Raw genomic sequence first — 17,492 nt, 5'->3', positions numbered from 1 at the left:
GGAGTGCAAGGTCCTAACCAGACAAGGCATCCTTCTAGGTCCACAGTTTCTTCAGTGACCTTGACTGCTTCCCGTGACCATCTTGCCCACCCAGCCACACCAGTGACAGACATCTCAGACCACTCAAGTTGCTCTCCTGCACTTTGGTGTTTTATTATCACTTCCAAATCTCAGTCATACAGGTTAATAAGGGCACTGTTAAATTTTTTTTTAAATGAAGCTAAAACGGCCTCGATGATATAGCCAGTGGGCCCCACCACCTGTCCCCAGAGGAGTCCCTGGGCCAGAGCCTCTTCCTCTTGGCATTGTCTGGCCAGTGTGCCTTGCTGACTTTCCCTGCCAGCAACCCCTGAGCAGCAGAGGGGGGTTCAGGGGCTGGCACTGTGGGGAGCAGCCCTCTACAGTTGCTGGCCATTCCCGGTCCAGCTGGTTCTACAACCACCCTAGCAGAGAGCAGTCCAGAGCTGACAGTCGTCCCCAGAGGTCTATTGCCACAGGTGGACATTCCCACCCTGTGCAGCTGCCCTGCGATGTACAGCCTGGAACCTCCGGTTGTGGCTGCCAAGCTCAGAGGACCTGCTCTGTACTGGAAGCGGAGATGTCCAGGAGCCGCCAGGCCGCATAAGGGTTGAGCTCATCCTGGTCCCGGCACAGTGCCCACACGTACAGCATGCGTAACACCTTGTCCTGCAGGAGTGGGAATGGGTATGAGCCTGGAGGCAGAGAGCAGCACAGCAGAATGAAGCTGCCAGGTCAGGACATGGGGGACACTGGGGGGACCAGGGAGAGGTGTTGGAGTGTGGGTCTCGGGTCCAGAACAGAGGCTGGGACAGAGGCTAAAACTCAGGACTTGGTAAAACTGGACAAGTCAGTTGCCTTCTGACCTCCACCAGACCCAAAACAGGCCCTGGGACTTTTCAAGGTGCCATCCTGCTATCCCCTCCCAGTCACAGAACTTCCTGGCTCTGAACTGCCACCTGTGTAGGTGGCTGGCCACTGCCATCCAACTGGTCCTGGGCTGGCTGCCTGCCCTGTCTAGCCCCCTCCCTCACTCACCGGGTTGCCCTCGACCACCTCGCCTTTGGCGTTCTTGATCACCATCACCAGCTGGGCGTGGAAGGTGACAATCAGCACGGGGCCCTGCTCCATCATCTTGCCCATGGCCAGCTGTGGGGGGAGCCAATGGGGTGGATGGGTATCACTGAACAGTTCCCCACCAATTCCCTGTTGCTCCCCTTGATGTGGAGACCCCCGTGTCCTGGGATGCTGCCAGGAGGAGCAGGGCACCTCAACATCTCAACTCATCACCCTGGAGGGACTCCGAGGAGCCACCCCAATCAGTACTCCAAGCCTGTCACCTCCTGCTGGCCTGTTTCTGTGTAGGCATTTCCCAGGAAACCCTTCCCATGGACAAACCAAACCCTCTACTGTGAGATGGAGTCTGAACTTCTGAGAACCCATGAGGGCTCCCAACACCCTGGCAGCCTCTTGGTCCCCAGACTGGGGCTGTGCGGGGTGGGGGGTGGGAGGGCAGCACACGCAAAAGGACCTCAGAGTTGGGTACCTCATACACAGGTGGGGGGAGGGAGGTTGGCGCTGGCATGCTTTTAGCCCAGAACAGGGTGGAAATGGGGGTGATTGTGGCAGAGCAGGTCTTTGGCAGCTGAGAAGTCCTGACAAAGCCCCCACCCTTCCTCGAAGGTGCAGGCATACCATCACCTTGGGGGACTCTGGGACCCTGATATCTGGGCAGCAGCAGCCCTTATGCCTACCACTTTCCTGAGAATATTCCAACCATAGGACTATGGAAAACTTTCACTGCAAGGGATCCTTGAGATCATTTAATCAAGGTGCCCACCCGTGATGGAACTCCTCCAGGGATGGGGAGCTCACTCCTCATGCTGATCAGTATGCTTTCCCAATCCCAGGGGATACCCAGCCCACCCGGAAAGTCACTTACATCGACATTGTCAATGTCCAAGATACGGGAGTGGAACTGGAGGCCCAGCGCCTTGGCCTGCTGGATTGGGTGGGCCAGCTGGCTGTAGGTCTGCAACAAGAGGCCAATGTGCCCATCTGAGGACCACCCAAGACCAAGCCACACCAAGGCGCCACACCACAAGAGAGGGCTGGTGCACTGCTAATGCCTGCCCACCTTGGGCAGGTGCCAGCCTCCCAGAACATGCTTCCTGCAGGCGGCTCACGAACAGAATTTCCTGATTTCAGCTCTTGCACCTTCCAGAAATGGCCACAGTGCCTGGGTGTGCTACGCCAGGAGCAGCAGATGCCAGGAGCATGGGTCCAAGTACAGAGGCTGGAGCCACCCATTGCTGGCCCAAGTCACACACTTCCTTCTTATTATAAAGACAGAGCTGTCAGGACCACCAAATGAAAGTGGTATTAATCAGCGCAGTAGGTAACTCCTCTGGAAAGCCACCTGAAATGCACTCCAGGGTTAAGTAGAGGCCTGCTTGGCTGATCTTAAATGCTCCCACATTTATCTCACTCCAAGTCTTGGCCTGGAATCAAACACTTCTAGGATTTGCCCTAACCCATGGGTGGCTTTGAAACTAACTGCCTTGTTCTCACTGACTAGCCCTTTGTAGGTAGCTGACCATCGCAGGCAGCCTGTTCTCCCTACGGGGACAGTGGCGCCCCAAGTGACACTCTTAATCCCCTCGTGCCTATTCCCACACCCAAAACACAGCCTCTGGGACATGTGCTGCCTCATATCACAACAGGCAACCACAACAGAAGACATTCCAATAGAGGGAAAAATATGGGGCTCTTAAAGATGACATTTAAAAAACACCTCTGTGAGCAGCTATAATCTCAGCTGTGTTCCCAGGGGCACCAGCAGCTCTCTGGCAAAGAGAATCCGCCATGTCATAATGGTTCCAAAGCAAAAACAAAAAACAAACAAATAAACAAACAAAAAACACACCTTGTACTGACTGCTGGATTAGTCACCATGCAGGGGTGTGTTTAAAAAGAAAATCTAACAATTTCTCTGCTTTTTCCAAGTTGTTTTTGAGCTGGCACAGAACAGAATCGACCAAAAAAAGCCTCTGGATTGCTTAAAACAAAGAAAATGGAAGCAAACACCCCATGAAGACACAGGTCAGGAAGTGAGCAGGGTAAGGCGAGGTGGTGGAAGAAGATGGAAACCCTGAGGAGATGAGGCGGTTGCCAGGAACAGGGCAGACAGTGTAACACCTGACCCACCTCCTCATAGTCTAGCACTGCCTGTGGCCCTGGGACCCCTAACCCTGACCCCGGGGGAGCAGTGGGGCCTCATCAGGACCCATGGCTCCTCCCCAGGCAGGAAATTTTATCAATGTTTATTTTGATCTGTGTTCTGGGATCTTGAAGCAAGAATAGCTAATGAACTCATCTGGTGCTTTGTGTACCCTGGAACACTGCTTCTGTGTTCAAGCTGTACCCCACGGAACGGGGACAACGGTGTGACTCTGGCTCAGGAAAGGAGGTGACGGAGGCCATTGGGGCCTCCAAATGCTCTTTCTCCAGCACCCATGGGCTCTGGGGGAACAGCTAATGCAGCTCAGAGTTATTCATTGTCCATTTCCACCTGACCCCTGGGCCCCCAGCCTATACCCCAGGCCATCCTGGCCACGAGACCTTGCTACATGTCACTTAGGGCCACCTAAAACAGGGCAGATAGGCCACACTGAAAACTCACCTTACTCAGATGCTTCTCTTATCATCACCTTTCTCTCCTATGAGCCTTCTTAAACCAGAATTAGGATGGAGGAAGGGTTCTGGATGACAAGGCAGGAGGACTAACCTAGTCCCAGGCCATCCTTTAGGCCAAGTAAGGGAAGAAAGAGCAAGCTGGAAGGACCATTCCTGACTAGTTTACTCTAGAACAGTGGTTCTCAACCTTCTGGCCCTTTAAATACAGTTCCTCATGTTGTGACCCAACCATAAAATTATTTTCGTTGCTACTTCATAACTGTAATGTTGATACTGTTATGAATTGTAATGTAAATATCTGATATGCAGGATGGTCTTAGGCAACCCCTGTGAAAGGGTCGTTCAACCGCCAAAGGGGTTGTGACCCACAGGTTGAGAACCGCTGCTCTAGAAGGACCAGCCACCAGGCCCTCGGTGAGTCTTGCAGGTTATGTGGTATAATGTGCATAAGGGACAGAAGGATCTGTGCCTCTGAGCATGTCAGACATAAGAACCTCCCTTTAACCAGGACACCAGGCCCTGTCATGCCTTTTCCAGACCAGCTGCTTAGCAGATCTCCTCCAAACTGTGATTTCTATTTAGGCCTAAATAGAGAAAAAGAAAAGTACTCACAGCTTCATAGCACCAGTCTTTGAGAATGTCAAGCTCTCCAGAAATCATGGCCTAAAAAGGAAAAGACAAAAAAAAAGTAAGAGAATGAGAGTGGGCTTTTGAGGCAGAATATTGAAGGATGTTCTCCAATGAGATCCTTTCCTCAGCAGACCCCTTTGTGGTGGGGTCTGGTTGAGGAAGGATGGGGAAGTTGAGTCAGGCTGCAGCAAGGGGTGCCATCTCCCCAGGCCCCTGGGAGCAGAGCCTCTGCATGTGGCCCAGGGTGGGTCTCCAAAGACCTGGTAGAAGGAAGAGGAAGGTGGCAGTATGCCAGGCTCTCACCCTGGCAGGGAAATTGAACCAAGGAGGTGAGAAGCTGCTTTCTGCTTCCCCTGGGTATAAAGCTTTGGATGGTGAGGCTCATATAGGGAGGGGGGAATAGGGGCTGATTCCAGGAACCTGGAATCAGGGCTGAGAGGAGCGCAGAAAGGGGAGTGGGGGCCAGGTGCCTGTGGGAAACTATAGGTAGGCCGAGTGCTGAGCCACCCTTACCTTGGAAGAAACTGCCTGAGCTTGGACTGCTGCTTTCAGGAATCACCCCACTCCCACCTCTGCCCAGCCCAGCCCAGCCCAAAGTGGCATGAGGGACCTGGGCAATCAGAGGAGGGAGAGGGGACCACATGGAGGCTGGTGGGAGGGAGGTGACAGGTAGAGAGTACAGGCATCCACATGAAATGAGGGCTTTTCTTTCATCCTACTAGGGGCCTCCCAAAGGCCTGGTTTGGCTCGGCTAGAGGTTGGGGGCTGTAAATGGGTAGAGAAAAGGCAGCTGACAGGGACAGGGGCCTCATGGAGGGTGGGACTTTGAGCAAGCCACCCCATCCTCACTTCTGAGGCAAGAGGAGGTGCAAGGGGAGCAGAAAATGGGATTCAGGATTCCTAGGGAGACCTACAGGAAGAGGGAAGAGAGCCCCCTGCTGCCACAGTAGCCCTGGTCTGGCTCCATGTCTTGAAGATCTGGTTGGAGCTCACATGCATCCCCCCAAGCCTTCCTCATGGCTCACCCCAAGAGCCAGCAGCCAGCTTCTCCCTGACTCCTGAAAGGCCTCTAGCATCTGGAAGACAAACACCTGACCCCTGACAGCCACAAGGGAATAGCTTCAGGCAGAGAACATGAGGGAAACGAAAAGGAAAGGGAGACTGAGTCCTAGAGGCAGACACATGCCGTGGGTCAGGGCCACCACCACTAGGACCAGAGGGGGCTATGGGCAACAGATGCCTTCTCAGAGGTATTTGATGGACAAGGCCTGGGAGTGGGGGTGCTCAGGCTCTGAAGACTGAAGCCTCATCTCTGCTGAGAAAACACTCTCCTTAGCTAAACATCCCTGGGGGAACTTTCTGATCTGGTCTCAGGTTGGTGGTACACCAAAGGCAGGGCAGTGAGGAGAGGACACCTGAGGACTGGCCTTCAGGGTTGGGCACCCACCTCCAGGACGTTGGGGATGATGTCATTCTCACACTGCTGCAGGAACCGCTCCTTGTCAAAGGCCGGATCCACACGTAGGATCTCCGTGAGCACCTCGGACATCTCTGTCTTCGAAAACAGACCCCCTGGGGGCAGCCAAGCCTGGAGTAAGTAGGGGTGCTGGGAACCCCTCCCTGCTGTCAGCCCAGCGGTGTGGGGATGGGGCAAGATGGTCCTGAAGCCACCCACTCACCCAGCAAGTCTGTGACCTTATCTGTCAGTGCACGGGAGGCCCGGATGAGTGTGTTGTCACTCTCGTCATACCTCATCTTCATCTCGAAGAACCCTGAGGAGACGGGTCAGGGGTCAGGGCTCCCTTCCAGAAACATATGCCTCGGCCTGACTTCTGGGAGCTCCTCGTGGTCTGTGTGACTGCTCCAGACACAGGCGGGGTAAATGAGAAGACCACTCTTGAGCTTGCTTCCTCAGCTATGCAGATTGGGCAGCCAACCTACCTCAGGGGCTGCAGAGACCACTCAGTGTGGGCCTGGGGGTGGGGGTGGGGGATGCAAACAAGGAAACACAGCCTCTAGGATGGTGTGGCCCCACTATGTCAGCATCTGGGAAGCTCCATGCGTCAGCAAGAGCAGATAACTCCAGGGCCCCGGGTAGGCTTGGGCTCTATCTGGCCTTCCTAATGATGAAGTGTCTCTCAGTATCCACAGCTACATCATCAGGGAGGACACTGTGCCTAGTCACCCTGCTCTGACAATGGCCAAGAGGGTGACCCAGCCCTAATGGCAATGTCCCTGCCCACTGGCCACCTCGAGGCCAGTGCCCCACTGCTCACTCACTGAGTAACCCTGCAGAAATAAGTGGTCCTCTCTGACTCCAGTCTCCTCCTCTGTAAAATGGGGGTCGGCTGTGCCAAGCCTGAGGAGTGCTCAGGAAGTGTCCCCTGTCACAGCCTTGCTGTCAGCCATGTGTTGGTGACATGAACACTCACGGTTGAACACCACATTGTTGTCCCTGAAGTCCTTCCACTGCTGATACCACTTGGAGTCCTTGTGCAGCACGACTCCCAGGGCATCCCTGGAGAAGATGGGGTGGTTGGTGAGCAGTTGCTGGGGAGTCACTGGGCCCAGGCCCATTGCTGTGGGGAGGAGGGCCCAAGCTCAGGGGCTTTGGTGACCCCATCCTCATCCCTCAGCTTCCTGTCTTCTCTATTCCCCTTCCCACCTCCTACCCTCCCACAAATTCTCTCAAGGGAGCCAGAGAACCTGGAGCAGAAAACAACTCAATAACTGACTTGTGTGGAACTTTTGTGAGCCTGAAGGGGAGGCAGTCAGGAGAATCCCGGGCCAGGTGGCCTGGTACCTACTCATTGGGCTCAAACACTTTCTCTTCCTTGAACTTCTCTCCAGCAAACTCCTTCCTTTTCCTGAGCCGTTCGGGCCTGCGGTAGGGCCCGGTCTGGCCCAGGACACTTTCATCGATCTCCTTTTTCACTGACTCCACCCCCTGGAGGAGAGTAAAGCTTGGGGTGGGTACTGGGGACCTTCCTGACACCCACAGATCAGTCTCAGTCAGTGCACAGTTGTGTCTAAAGTCAGGGAGTGTATGCTGTGAACCCCAACCTCAGGCCCGATGGTACCCTGGGGCCTCCCCTTCCCCAGGTCTTTTGGTCACCTGGCCCACATCATCCACCTGGCCTAGCAACAACATGCCTGAGACTCCAAGGGCTGACTTCTGCCCCCTCCCCTTCCAGGAGCAGCAGACATGCCTTCCCCCACACCCAGATGACCCTCAGATTCTGAGACCCATACCCCACTCTCCCTGGAACCAGGCGGGCATCCTAAGTTCTGCCTCTGCCCCACTCTCCTGATTCAAGCAGACCCAAAGTCTGTGGGTCCACCTCCCCAAATCTCTCGAACCCATTTCCCCTCCCTCCACCCCAAGGGCAGCTCCATCAAGGCCTCCCAAGACACTCTCAGGACTCCTCTGTGCCGGTACCAGAGTCCAGGCTGGAAAGCTGTGCCTCTTCCACACCCAATACAGTCATACTTCAGTTTATTGCACTTCACACATATTGTTTTTTTTATAAATTAAAGGTAAGACCCTCTACCAGTAAAAAGATTACAACTTGCTGAAGGCTCAGATAATGGTATTTTTTTTAGCAATAAAAAATTAAGGTCTATACATTGTGATTTGAGACATAATGCTATAGCACATGTAACAGATTACAGTACAGTGTAACGTAACTTTTGAATGCACTGGGAAACCACACCACTTCTATGGCTGGCTTTATTGTGATATTCACTTTAGTCAATGGCCTAGAACCAATCCTACAATATCTCTGAGGTCTACCTATATCCTTCTTTGGTTCCTTGTCACTTTCTGGAGGAAACCTTAAGTCCTCTGGGTGGCCTGCAGGACCGTTCCAATGGTCTCTGCTTTCCCTTGGCCTCCCTCGGAGACCCCTGCATTTGCTCTGACTATGCCAGGTGGCGAGGGATATACCAAGCAGACTGTACTTGCACCCCTCCACAGGACCAGCTCCCTCTGTCTACAACCCCTTCCCTGTGTGTTTCTGTCACATGTCACTCAGGAACTGCCTGTCCCCTTTTCTGTCCCCCCAAACCCTTCGAGAGTCAGAACTCGGACTTTGTCTTCTGTGGCTCCCGTGGCCAGCAGAGGCCCTGGCGTGTGGTACGGTTCAATAACTGTTACTGGAATGAATTCAGGACCTCAGTCACCCCCAGTGCAACAGAACTCTGGGTTATGGACATTGCTTAGGGTGTTAGCAGTTGAGAGTGTGCGAGAGGCTCTCTCAGTGCATTAACCTGAAGCTCCATAGAGGCTGTGACTTGCCGAAGGTCACCCAGCCAGGAGGCAGCAGGACCTGAAACCTCAAGTGGGCTCTCCCCACCAATCCCACTGCACTCCCTTCAGTGCAGCCAGCCTTCTCTGGGGTTGAGCTCTGAAGTGGGAACCCTGGCTCTCAGCTTCAGAGAGGGCCAGAGCCCACGCAGGCCCCAGCATCTAACTCACCTGGGAGAGGGCTTTGAAGGCCCCACCCTTGGACACCGACTCAGCAGACTGCTTGGCAGTCTTGGCTGCTTCCTCCACACCCTCCTTGATTTTCCGGCCAAGGTCACTTTTACTGACTTCGTCAAGACTCTACTGAGACAGAAAAGGGAGAGGGTGTCAGCGCAGTACCCTTGGGAGACCCACAGGGGCGCCCCTGGAACCAAGGCCAGTCCCTAACCTCCAAAGGGTGGGTGGGAACAGGCACTCTGAACTCATCTGGCTCCTCAGGCCCCAAGACTTAGGCACACACATCTGAGAACACTGCCTACAATTTCCGGGGTGCTGTTCCCTGGGTCAACGGGCCTTTTCCCAGAATGGGAAGGAGCTCCAAGTCTTCATAGAATGCCACAAGAGCAGCAGTCCAGGGAGAGGGAGTGAGAAAGAAAGTGAGGGTGTGCCCAGTATTGGGCCTAGAACCTGCAAAGTCCTGCCTCCCCTCTCCTGCCCACAACAACAGAACCAATAAGAAGAAAGACCCCACACCGTGGGGGGGAAGGCAGGGAATCTCAACCTCATACCTATCTCCCCTGGGGGCAAACTATCCCCTCCCCTTCTGTTTTCAGGCAGGCAGAATAAAACCTTTATTTTACCCTCGTGTCCTGGCTGGTGGACCATTCACTTCTAACTTAAGTAGTAAACTGTCTGGCAGGTGGGCAAGTGTGACTTCCCTTCCTTCCTGAGGGGTGTTGTGTATTTGAACTCTGGAAGCCACCATGCCAGGCTGGCTCTCCCCTTGTTAGCTGCCCAGCTCCCGAGTCATGTCTGCATGACCCCATGGTGAGGCACAGATGGGCCATGGGGGCTATGGCAGGAAACTGAGGGACCCAGAGGCCATTACCTCCTTCACAGTGCCGGTGATAGCCCCCAACTTCTTCTTGATCACCTCACTTGTCCGCACGGTTTCGGATTCAATGGTTTTCTATAGAAAGGATGTTGTTTCCTTTTGTTACTATATAGCAGTTACCAGAGAGCCAAAAGACCAAAGAAACATTTTCTCAGCAGCCCCCACCTCCCCCAAACGTCACCTCTCCATCCCCCTCTAACCCACCCCACTGCCTGGTCTGTGGGTCTCAGTAGCTGAAGGCCAACTGGGACCCTCCTCAGCACAGGAGGCCTTGGGCCTGAATCTTTCTCTGGGTGGCAGGGACTGGTCTTGCCTGTCAGCTTGTCAGTATTCTAATTCCCCACTTTGCCCCCAACCCAGTCACCAGTCACTGCAGCATTTCCCACACCCCAGCCACCCCACCCAACCTTAGCCTGCTCTGCCCCCAAAGAACTCCTCAGCCCAACCCCGACTTTAATGAAAGGGTGTTCTTCCCTTGGGTTGAGTTCCCACACAGGTAGTCACATCTATTTGAGAGATTTGGGGGGACACTCAGAGGGAACAGGGCTTGTACACAGCCTGGGAGGGGGCCTAGGGCAGTGCACCCCCACTCAGTGCAGCTACTTGTTAAGAGGTGGAAATGGTAATTAGTAATTATACAAGCACCCTGAGGCACATTCTATCCATTTCACTCAGAGGACCTATGATCAGGAGGCTCTTAGGAGCAGCTCACCTCAAACCCAGTGCTTGAGGAGTCACAAGGGGTCTTTGGAGCTGGAGATTCTAACCCAGCAGGTAGAGAGGGCCCTGCATTTCTCACCAGCTCCCAGAAGCCAATGCTGTACTATGTCACTACAGAACTGGAAAGCTGGATGATCCATTCTTGTCCCCTAGGCAGCTATCATCACTGAGGTGAACTCAGCTCCACAAAAGCTGCTCTTCCCCCAATCACACCTGCACTGAGCTCCATGCACTGTCTGGGACCAGGAAAATCCTGGCTCTGAAAGTAAGTGCCCACTGAGGGAGACACAAGCAAAGGGACTCACATATTTCCTTCTGGCTTCCTGGAGTGCATCTGACTCTTCCAACTTCCGGGCCTCATCTCGGAATTTTTTTATACTTTCTTTCATTTCTTTGTTTTTGGCTAACTCTTGTTTGATATTATCTAGCAAGCCGGAGAGAAAGCCTTTTCGGTTTCCAGAAGAATAGGATTTGAACTGGAAAGATGTAAAAGGAATAAAGGATTTTTAATTTTCTCCTTTTTGTTTATGCAGGTTTAACAATACAAGACAAATTTAAAAAGTACAGACATCCAGACAACAAAGTATTATCCTATATAATAAAAGCCTAATATGCAAATCGAACAGCAGAATGACTGGCAGAACGACCAGTCACTATGATGCACACTGACCACCAAGGGGCAGATGCTCAATGCAGGAGCTGCCCCCATCCTGCTGGCCCCGACCAGCCATGGCAGTGTGGGCGGGCCAGGCCAGCCAAGGTGGGTGCCAGCGGGGAACCCTACCCATGCACGAATTTCATGCACCAGGCCTCTAGTTTAGCAACAAAAAGAAGTGAGCTATCAAGCCATAAAAAGACCTAAAGGAAACTTAAAAGCATGTTATTAAATTAAAGAAGCCAGTCTGATTCCAACTCTATGAAATTCTGGGAAAGGCAAAACTTTGGGTTTGGGATAAACAGACAGGACACAGGATTACTAGGGCAGTAGAAATTATTCTGTATAATACTATAATGATGAATACAAATGATTATACTTGCCAAAACTCATAGAATGTACAACACAGAGTGATCCTAATGTAATCTATAGACTTCAGTTAATAATAATGTATCCATATCAGCTCACCAGTTGTAACAAATGTCCCACCCTGATACAAGATGTGAATAACAGGGAAACTGTGCTGAGCGGGAGAGGAGGTATACGTGAACTCTCTGTACTTTCTGCTCAATTTTTCTGTGAATCTAAAACTGTTTAAAAAAAAAAAGTCTATTAAAAATAAAACATAATGCCAGGCTCCTTCTCCAACAGAGGAAACACTGGAAAAGAAACAGGAGCAGCTTGGAATCCTCCTGGGGATTCAAACATGCTCACCCAAGGCCAAGGTCAACACCAAAGGGGCTCATGACCCAAAACTGAATTTGAAGAATTCTGTGGCCCCTACTCCCAAAGGGGGCTGGCACAGGGCCCTGCTCTCCGGGCTTTTGGGGCCAGGTAACTTCTTCGTTTGGGGCCACTCCCAAGTTTCCATTTGGGACTTACATGTCACCCAAAGGCCTGCACACTGGTCCAAATCTCCCTCTCTTGGCCCATAGGATCACAGTCACCGAGAGCTCAAGCTCAAAATTCCCCTCCACCCAACACACCCAGAGGCCAGACTCTAAAAGAGGCCCTGCTCCAGGAACAAGCCACAGTGTTGTACACTGCTTAAGACACAGGGTCAGACAGAACCAGGTTTAGATCCCTGCTTTGGCACTTATGTAACTAAGAGCACGCTCAGAGAAGAGAATGCTTAAAGAATGATTGTGAGAGAGTCAAGTCATAGTGAAGTGGCTGAGTGTGCTCAGCTGCTCCTACCACTTCCACAATGTGTTGGGTATGCTGCCATGGTTGGGGGCTCACTTTACCAATTTCAAGAGCAACTGTCTCCCCGGCCCATCCAGCCCCAGGGAAAGTTTGACAAGCTCAGGGCTACTCCACAGGAAAGGCGGCCTGGCCTTGTCTAGATGCACCTGGCAGGCTGCTGTCTTATCTAGATGCACCTTGACCAGCCTTTCTCTCCACAGGACTCCAAGTTCTAAAAACATCAGGGACTATGCCACCTTGCAGCAGCCCTGACACTCGCTCAGGGGCTACAAACTGCAGTTGGGATTGGACAAGTAAAGGGAAGGGCCACAGGGCCTGTCCCATGCCTGTAACAGCACCAGGAGAGGATCAGGGAGATAAAGCCTGAGCAAGGCAGGCACAGGAAACTAGCTGTCTGCATGGACACAGCTGAGATGAGCCTGGAAAGGAGAGTGGGCTGCCCAATGCAGACTGGGGAAGAATGTCAGGTTTTGGGCTTTGCTCCCTGGTCGTGAGGCACCAACAGAAGCATGGTTAAAGGGGAGTGACAGGGAGGGCAAAGCTCTAGAAAATGCTAATGTGAAGAACAACATAAAGGATGGGGGAGATGTAGCCTGGAGAAACTAAGCCCCAGGATATGATGGTTGACACTCTGGAGTTGCTCAAATGCTTATAAGGCTGTCACCTAGAAAAGGAACAGCCTTGCGCAGTGAAGGACCCACTGGTAAAAACCACAAAGGACACCTTTCTAGCCATCAGGTGACACACTGTGCTACTTTGTGAGGCAGGGTTTCTAGCCCTGACAATGTTGAGCACTTTAGGGATATGGAGAAGACTAGGCATTTAGGCTCTGTAACTCCCAAGGCCTTAGATATGGAATGCCTGGCAATATGGGCAACATCCTGGAGCCCTCTTTGTTGTCAACTAGCTCTGATTTTTCAGGCCTCCCCCTCTGTCTGCTTGATCTGAGTTACTCACCAGGGGCAGCTCTCCATTTGGCCTGCATATCTGATAGGTACCACGGGGTATTGGCACTAGATTGTGGCTGGACAGAAACTGGACGCCACTGCCGAGGCATCTCTAATTGGGGGAGAAAAGAGAAAGATCCATTCAGATAAGAGGGTAACTAGGAAGTAAATAGGCCACACTAAAAGAGCAGGAGTTGCCTGAGACTCATTTGCCAATTTAAAAAAAATATATATTTTTATTGATTTCAGAAAGGAAGAGAAACATCAGTAATGAAAATCAGCCGCCTCCTGCACGCCCCCCAGTGGGGGTCGAGCCCGCAACCCAGGCATATGCCCTTGACTGGAATCAAACCAGGGACTCTTCAGTCTGCAGGATAATGCTCTAGCCACTGAGCTAAACCAGCTAGGGCTCGTTCACCAATTTTTATCCCATGACTGCCACTTGCTAAACGCTCCACAATCTTCCCAAATTCTGAGAAGCGAGTGGAATCTGGTGGGAAGAGAAAACACTGGATCTCCATCACCAGGGGCCATATCTACCCTCCCACCTCTGAACCTAGGGGAAACCAGATTGGTCCTAGGAAATGCCAATTTATGGTGGAACAAGGCTAAATCCCCAACTTAATCCCTTAGTCTGACAATAGGCAGGCTGAGTCTCAATGCTGATGGCAAGCAGTCTTTTCTCACAAGCCCACCCACTTCCACTGGCCTTGTAAGACCAGAGACCTGGGCATTAAGAGGTAAACACTGATAGCCCTGGCTAAGTAGCTCAGGTGGTTAGAAGAACATTGTCCCAATACGCCAGAGTTGTGGGTTTGATCCCTCGTCAGGGCATATACAAGAATCAACCAATGAATGCATAAAATAAGTGGAACAACAAATAGATGTTTCTCTCTCTAAAAAAAATTTTTAAAAAGAGCTAAACACTGATAACTTACTGTACCAGGCACAACCCTGGAATAAACCTACCATGTCCTGGTCCAGGGTCAGGCTATAAGCAGGGCAACTTAGGGAGTCACTTTGGCAAAGATGCTGCTAACCTAAGGGCTTATGCAGGTCCTGTTCAGTGTTGTATCTCAGAACCCAGCATGGAGCCGGGCACATTGATATCAATAGCCTGACAGAACCAAACTTTCTTCTTCGTTTTTTTAAAAATAAATCTTTATTGTTGAAAGTATTACTTATGTTCCCTTTTTTCCCCCAATGACCCCCTCCAGCCCACCCCTGTCCCCAACCCCAGGCCTTCACCACCCTATTATGTGTGTCCATGGGTTATGAATATATATGCATACAAGGTCTTTGGTTGATTACCTCCCACCCACCCACCCATCTCCTCTCTTCCCTCCAAGATTCTGCACTCTGTTCCATACTTCCATGTCTCTGAATCCACTCCGTTCATCAGTTTATTTTGTTAACCAGACTCCACATGAGTGAGATCATGTGATACTTATCTTTCTCTGACTGACTTATTTCACTTAGCACAATACTCTCCAGGGCCACTGCTCTAAACCCTGATTCAAAAGACAAAGCCAATGAAAAAAATCAGTCCAAGACAACTTCTTTCTCCGGCACTCAGATTCCAGTGGAATATTTTCCTTCCTCCAGAATCTGGCTCTGGAGTCAGAATGACCTCGGCTTTATGTTATAGCATAGTAAAAGCTAGGAAAATTCTAGGAGAAGCAGAATAGGGAAACTGAGACAGTTAAACAGCAGTTTGTGTCCATCTAGTACAGTGGTTCTCAACCTTCTTAATGCCGCGACCCTTTAATACAGTTCCTTATGTTGTGGTGACCCCCAACCATAACATTATTTTCGTTGCTACTTCATAACTGTAATTTTGCTACTGTTATGAATCGTAATGTAAATATCTGATATGCAGGATGTATTTTCATTGTTACAAATTGAACATAATTAAAGCATAGTGATTAATCACAAAAACAATATGTAATTATATATGTGTTTTCCGATGGTCTTAGGCGACCCCTGTGAAAGGGTCGTTCGACCCCCAAAGGGGTCTTGACCCACAGGTTGAGAACCACTGATCTAGTAAATCCTATCTCCTAAAACTAGGACACGTAAGAGTAAACAGTTTACACTTCTCTTCCCCAATCAGAGGGTAAATAGCTTAAATCACCTTACTAGAAATCCAATTAAATGCCATTTGCCAACCACACCCAAGGACAGATAAATTAAGAGAATAAATCTCATTTTGGTACATCAGCAAAAGCTGATGAATATTTTACTGATCTACCCCTAAAACCTCCCCTAAAGGCCCAGCCTTTAAAACCCCTGCAAATGAAAGTGCAGGAAGCACCCCAGTGCCACTCATTCCCTTCCCCTTCTCCTTCAGCACCCCCTCACACACACCCCCCCCTCACACCCCTTCTCACACACACACACCCTCACACACACACCTCACACAGACCCCCCCTCACACACACACACCCCCTCATGTACCCCCTCACCTCTAAGGGACCTCATGGGCAGCGGTAGCTCCTCCAAGGCTCCCTCCCCCTCTTTCCTCTGACTTCCCAGGAGCCAGAGCAGCCCAACCTCGGCTCTCCTATTGCTTCTTCTGTGCCCTTCCTTGTTGCACTCTCCTAAGTATATTTTTGCTGCGGTCAATAAATTTTTGCTTGCTTTTCTATACTTTGTCTCATTTTGTTTTGTTTTTGAATCCTCACCCGAGGATATTTTTCCATTGATTTTTAGAGAGTGGAAGAGAGAGGGAAAGACAGAGAGAAACATCCATGGGAGAGAAACACATGGATTGGTTGCCTCCTGCACTACCAGGCCGGGAGGGGCTGCAACTGAGGTCTGCGCCCTTGACCGGAATAGACCCCCGACCCTGGGGGGCGGGGGGCTCTATCCACTGAGCCAACCCCGCTAGGGCTCTACACTTTGTTTCTCGACGGAAACCTTTCCCTCAAGAAGAACTGAGGGCTCCTCTCCTCATCTGCCCGGTAACATCTTTTTGGTTTAAACCACATAACCCAGGAGTTCGGGGCCATTGTCTCTCTCAGCTGGCCGGCTCCTCACTGCTCTCTTGGAGTGTATCTTCAAGAAATCCCACTTGGCTTTACTTTCATTTTTGTTGACCTTAAAATCTTTTCTGCGTGGACGGGAAGGACGAGAAGAACCAAGGTCCCACCGGTAAGCCCAGTTGGTAGCACTCGGACGGGGTCAGCCCCCCACTAGCTCAGACTGTGGGCAGGTGCTTAGCCAGGTTGCCCCAGTGTCCTAACCTGTGAAACAGCGATAAGCAACAGCATCATCAAGTTCTATTTTCTGAGTGGATTTACACGCGCTGACCCCCACCGCCACTCCTGGGACAAAGTTCTTAGCAAGGCCAAGCTCTTCCTCCCACCCCTGCACTCGGACGGCCGGGAGGCAATGCAGGAGGTGCCCTCGGTGGAGGCGCTGGCATGTAAACGTGAGCCACGCTGTCACGGGTTTCTGCCTTCTCCTCGCTACTTCTCTCCTAGGCGCCAACCCCGTGGGGGCTGACCAGGAGGCGAGGACGGCGATCCGCTCCCGCCCCAGCCCCGCGCCACGCCGTTCCCGCCCGGCACGCTCGGCGCCCGCACTCAGGCCCAGCTCCGGGTCCCCTGCCCCGGCCTCAGCTGACCCACGATCCAACCCCACGCCTCTCGCGGAGACCAGGGAAAGGCCGAGGGGGCCAAAGGCCGGAGGAGAAGGGGACCCTAGAGGTCGTGGGCCGGGAGCTTCCTAAGATCAGCCATCCTCCAGCTCCCTCTCCCCCGGGCCCCACAGGTCTGCTCACCCGCGGGCAGCGGCACCAGCCTCTCCGCAGCGTCGCCGCCGCCATATTGGAGGACCCCGTGTGACCTTCTCTCCGCGCGGCCTGATAGTGTCATCCGTTGCGTCAGCCGGGAACGCCTAGGGCCTGGGACAAGCGGCCCTGATAGCGATGGTGAGGCGAGAAAATGACGCTGATTGGCTAGAACGCCCAGGGAGGCGGGCCTTGGAGTTAGGTCTCCGATAGGGGCGAGGCCTAACAGGGGGCGGGGAATTCCTGAAGAGCGAGGCCTCTGTTAGGACAGAATTTCGGAAGAGCGGGGCCTGCCGCTGGGTGTGGTCCGGGGGCGGGAGCTCCTGTGAGGCACAGACCTAGGGTTGGGTAAGACTACGAAGGGGCGGAGCCTGAGGCTGGGCTTCTGTCCGGCGCAGAGATTCCCCCTAAACTCGCTGGGTTCCAGCGGCCGGAAGGACACAGGGGCCGAATGACCTACCGCAAGA

At 52.3% G+C, this 17,492-nt stretch overlaps 1 protein-coding gene across 2 annotated transcripts; it reads right to left on the bottom strand.

The window, feature by feature from the left end:
- Positions 1-128: 128 nt before the first annotated feature.
- On the bottom strand, positions 129-17,086 carry TIMM44 (translocase of inner mitochondrial membrane 44). 2 transcript variants are annotated; one of them, XM_070416679.1, is made up of 13 exons: positions 17,017-17,086; positions 13,243-13,344; positions 10,730-10,900; positions 9,699-9,779; positions 8,822-8,950; positions 7,152-7,291; positions 6,777-6,862; positions 6,024-6,116; positions 5,792-5,916; positions 4,327-4,377; positions 1,961-2,050; positions 1,057-1,167; positions 129-687 (listed from the first exon to the last, which is right to left on the bottom strand). In XM_070416679.1, exons 1-13 carry the CDS (start codon positions 17,059-17,061, stop codon positions 568-570), a joined length of 1,344 nt encoding a protein of 447 aa, XP_070272780.1. In that variant the 5' UTR covers positions 17,062-17,086; the 3' UTR covers positions 129-567. The 2 variants fall into 2 exon arrangements, with proteins under 2 accessions (XP_070272780.1, XP_070272781.1); XM_070416680.1 differs by lacking the exons at positions 1,057-1,167; positions 1,961-2,050.
- Positions 17,087-17,492: the final 406 nt, after the last annotated feature.

The sequence above is a fragment of the Myotis yumanensis genome, unplaced genomic scaffold, assembly GCF_028538775.1.
Source record: "Myotis yumanensis isolate MYYU_CA2020_CCGP unplaced genomic scaffold, mMyoYum1.0.hap1 SCAF_5, whole genome shotgun sequence".
NCBI classification, from domain to species: domain Eukaryota; kingdom Metazoa; phylum Chordata; class Mammalia; order Chiroptera; family Vespertilionidae; genus Myotis; species Myotis yumanensis.
This window is presented reverse-complemented; position numbering and strand designations above follow the sequence as displayed.

Excerpts from the sequence above, each read along its gene's own strand:
- TIMM44 (XM_070416679.1), bottom strand. The coding sequence starts at position 17,061 with ATGGCGGCGGCGACGCTGCGGAGAGGCTGGTGCCGCTGCCCGCGG. Across the intron at positions 4,378-5,791 it reads TCATCCCCAACGTCCTGGAG|GCCATGATTTCTGGAGAGCT; the intron begins GTGGGTGCCCAA and ends TTTCCTTTTTAG. Across the intron at positions 2,051-4,326 it reads AAGACTGGTGCTATGAAGCT|ACCTACAGCCAGCTGGCCCA; the intron begins GTGAGTACTTTT and ends CTCTTGTTGCAG.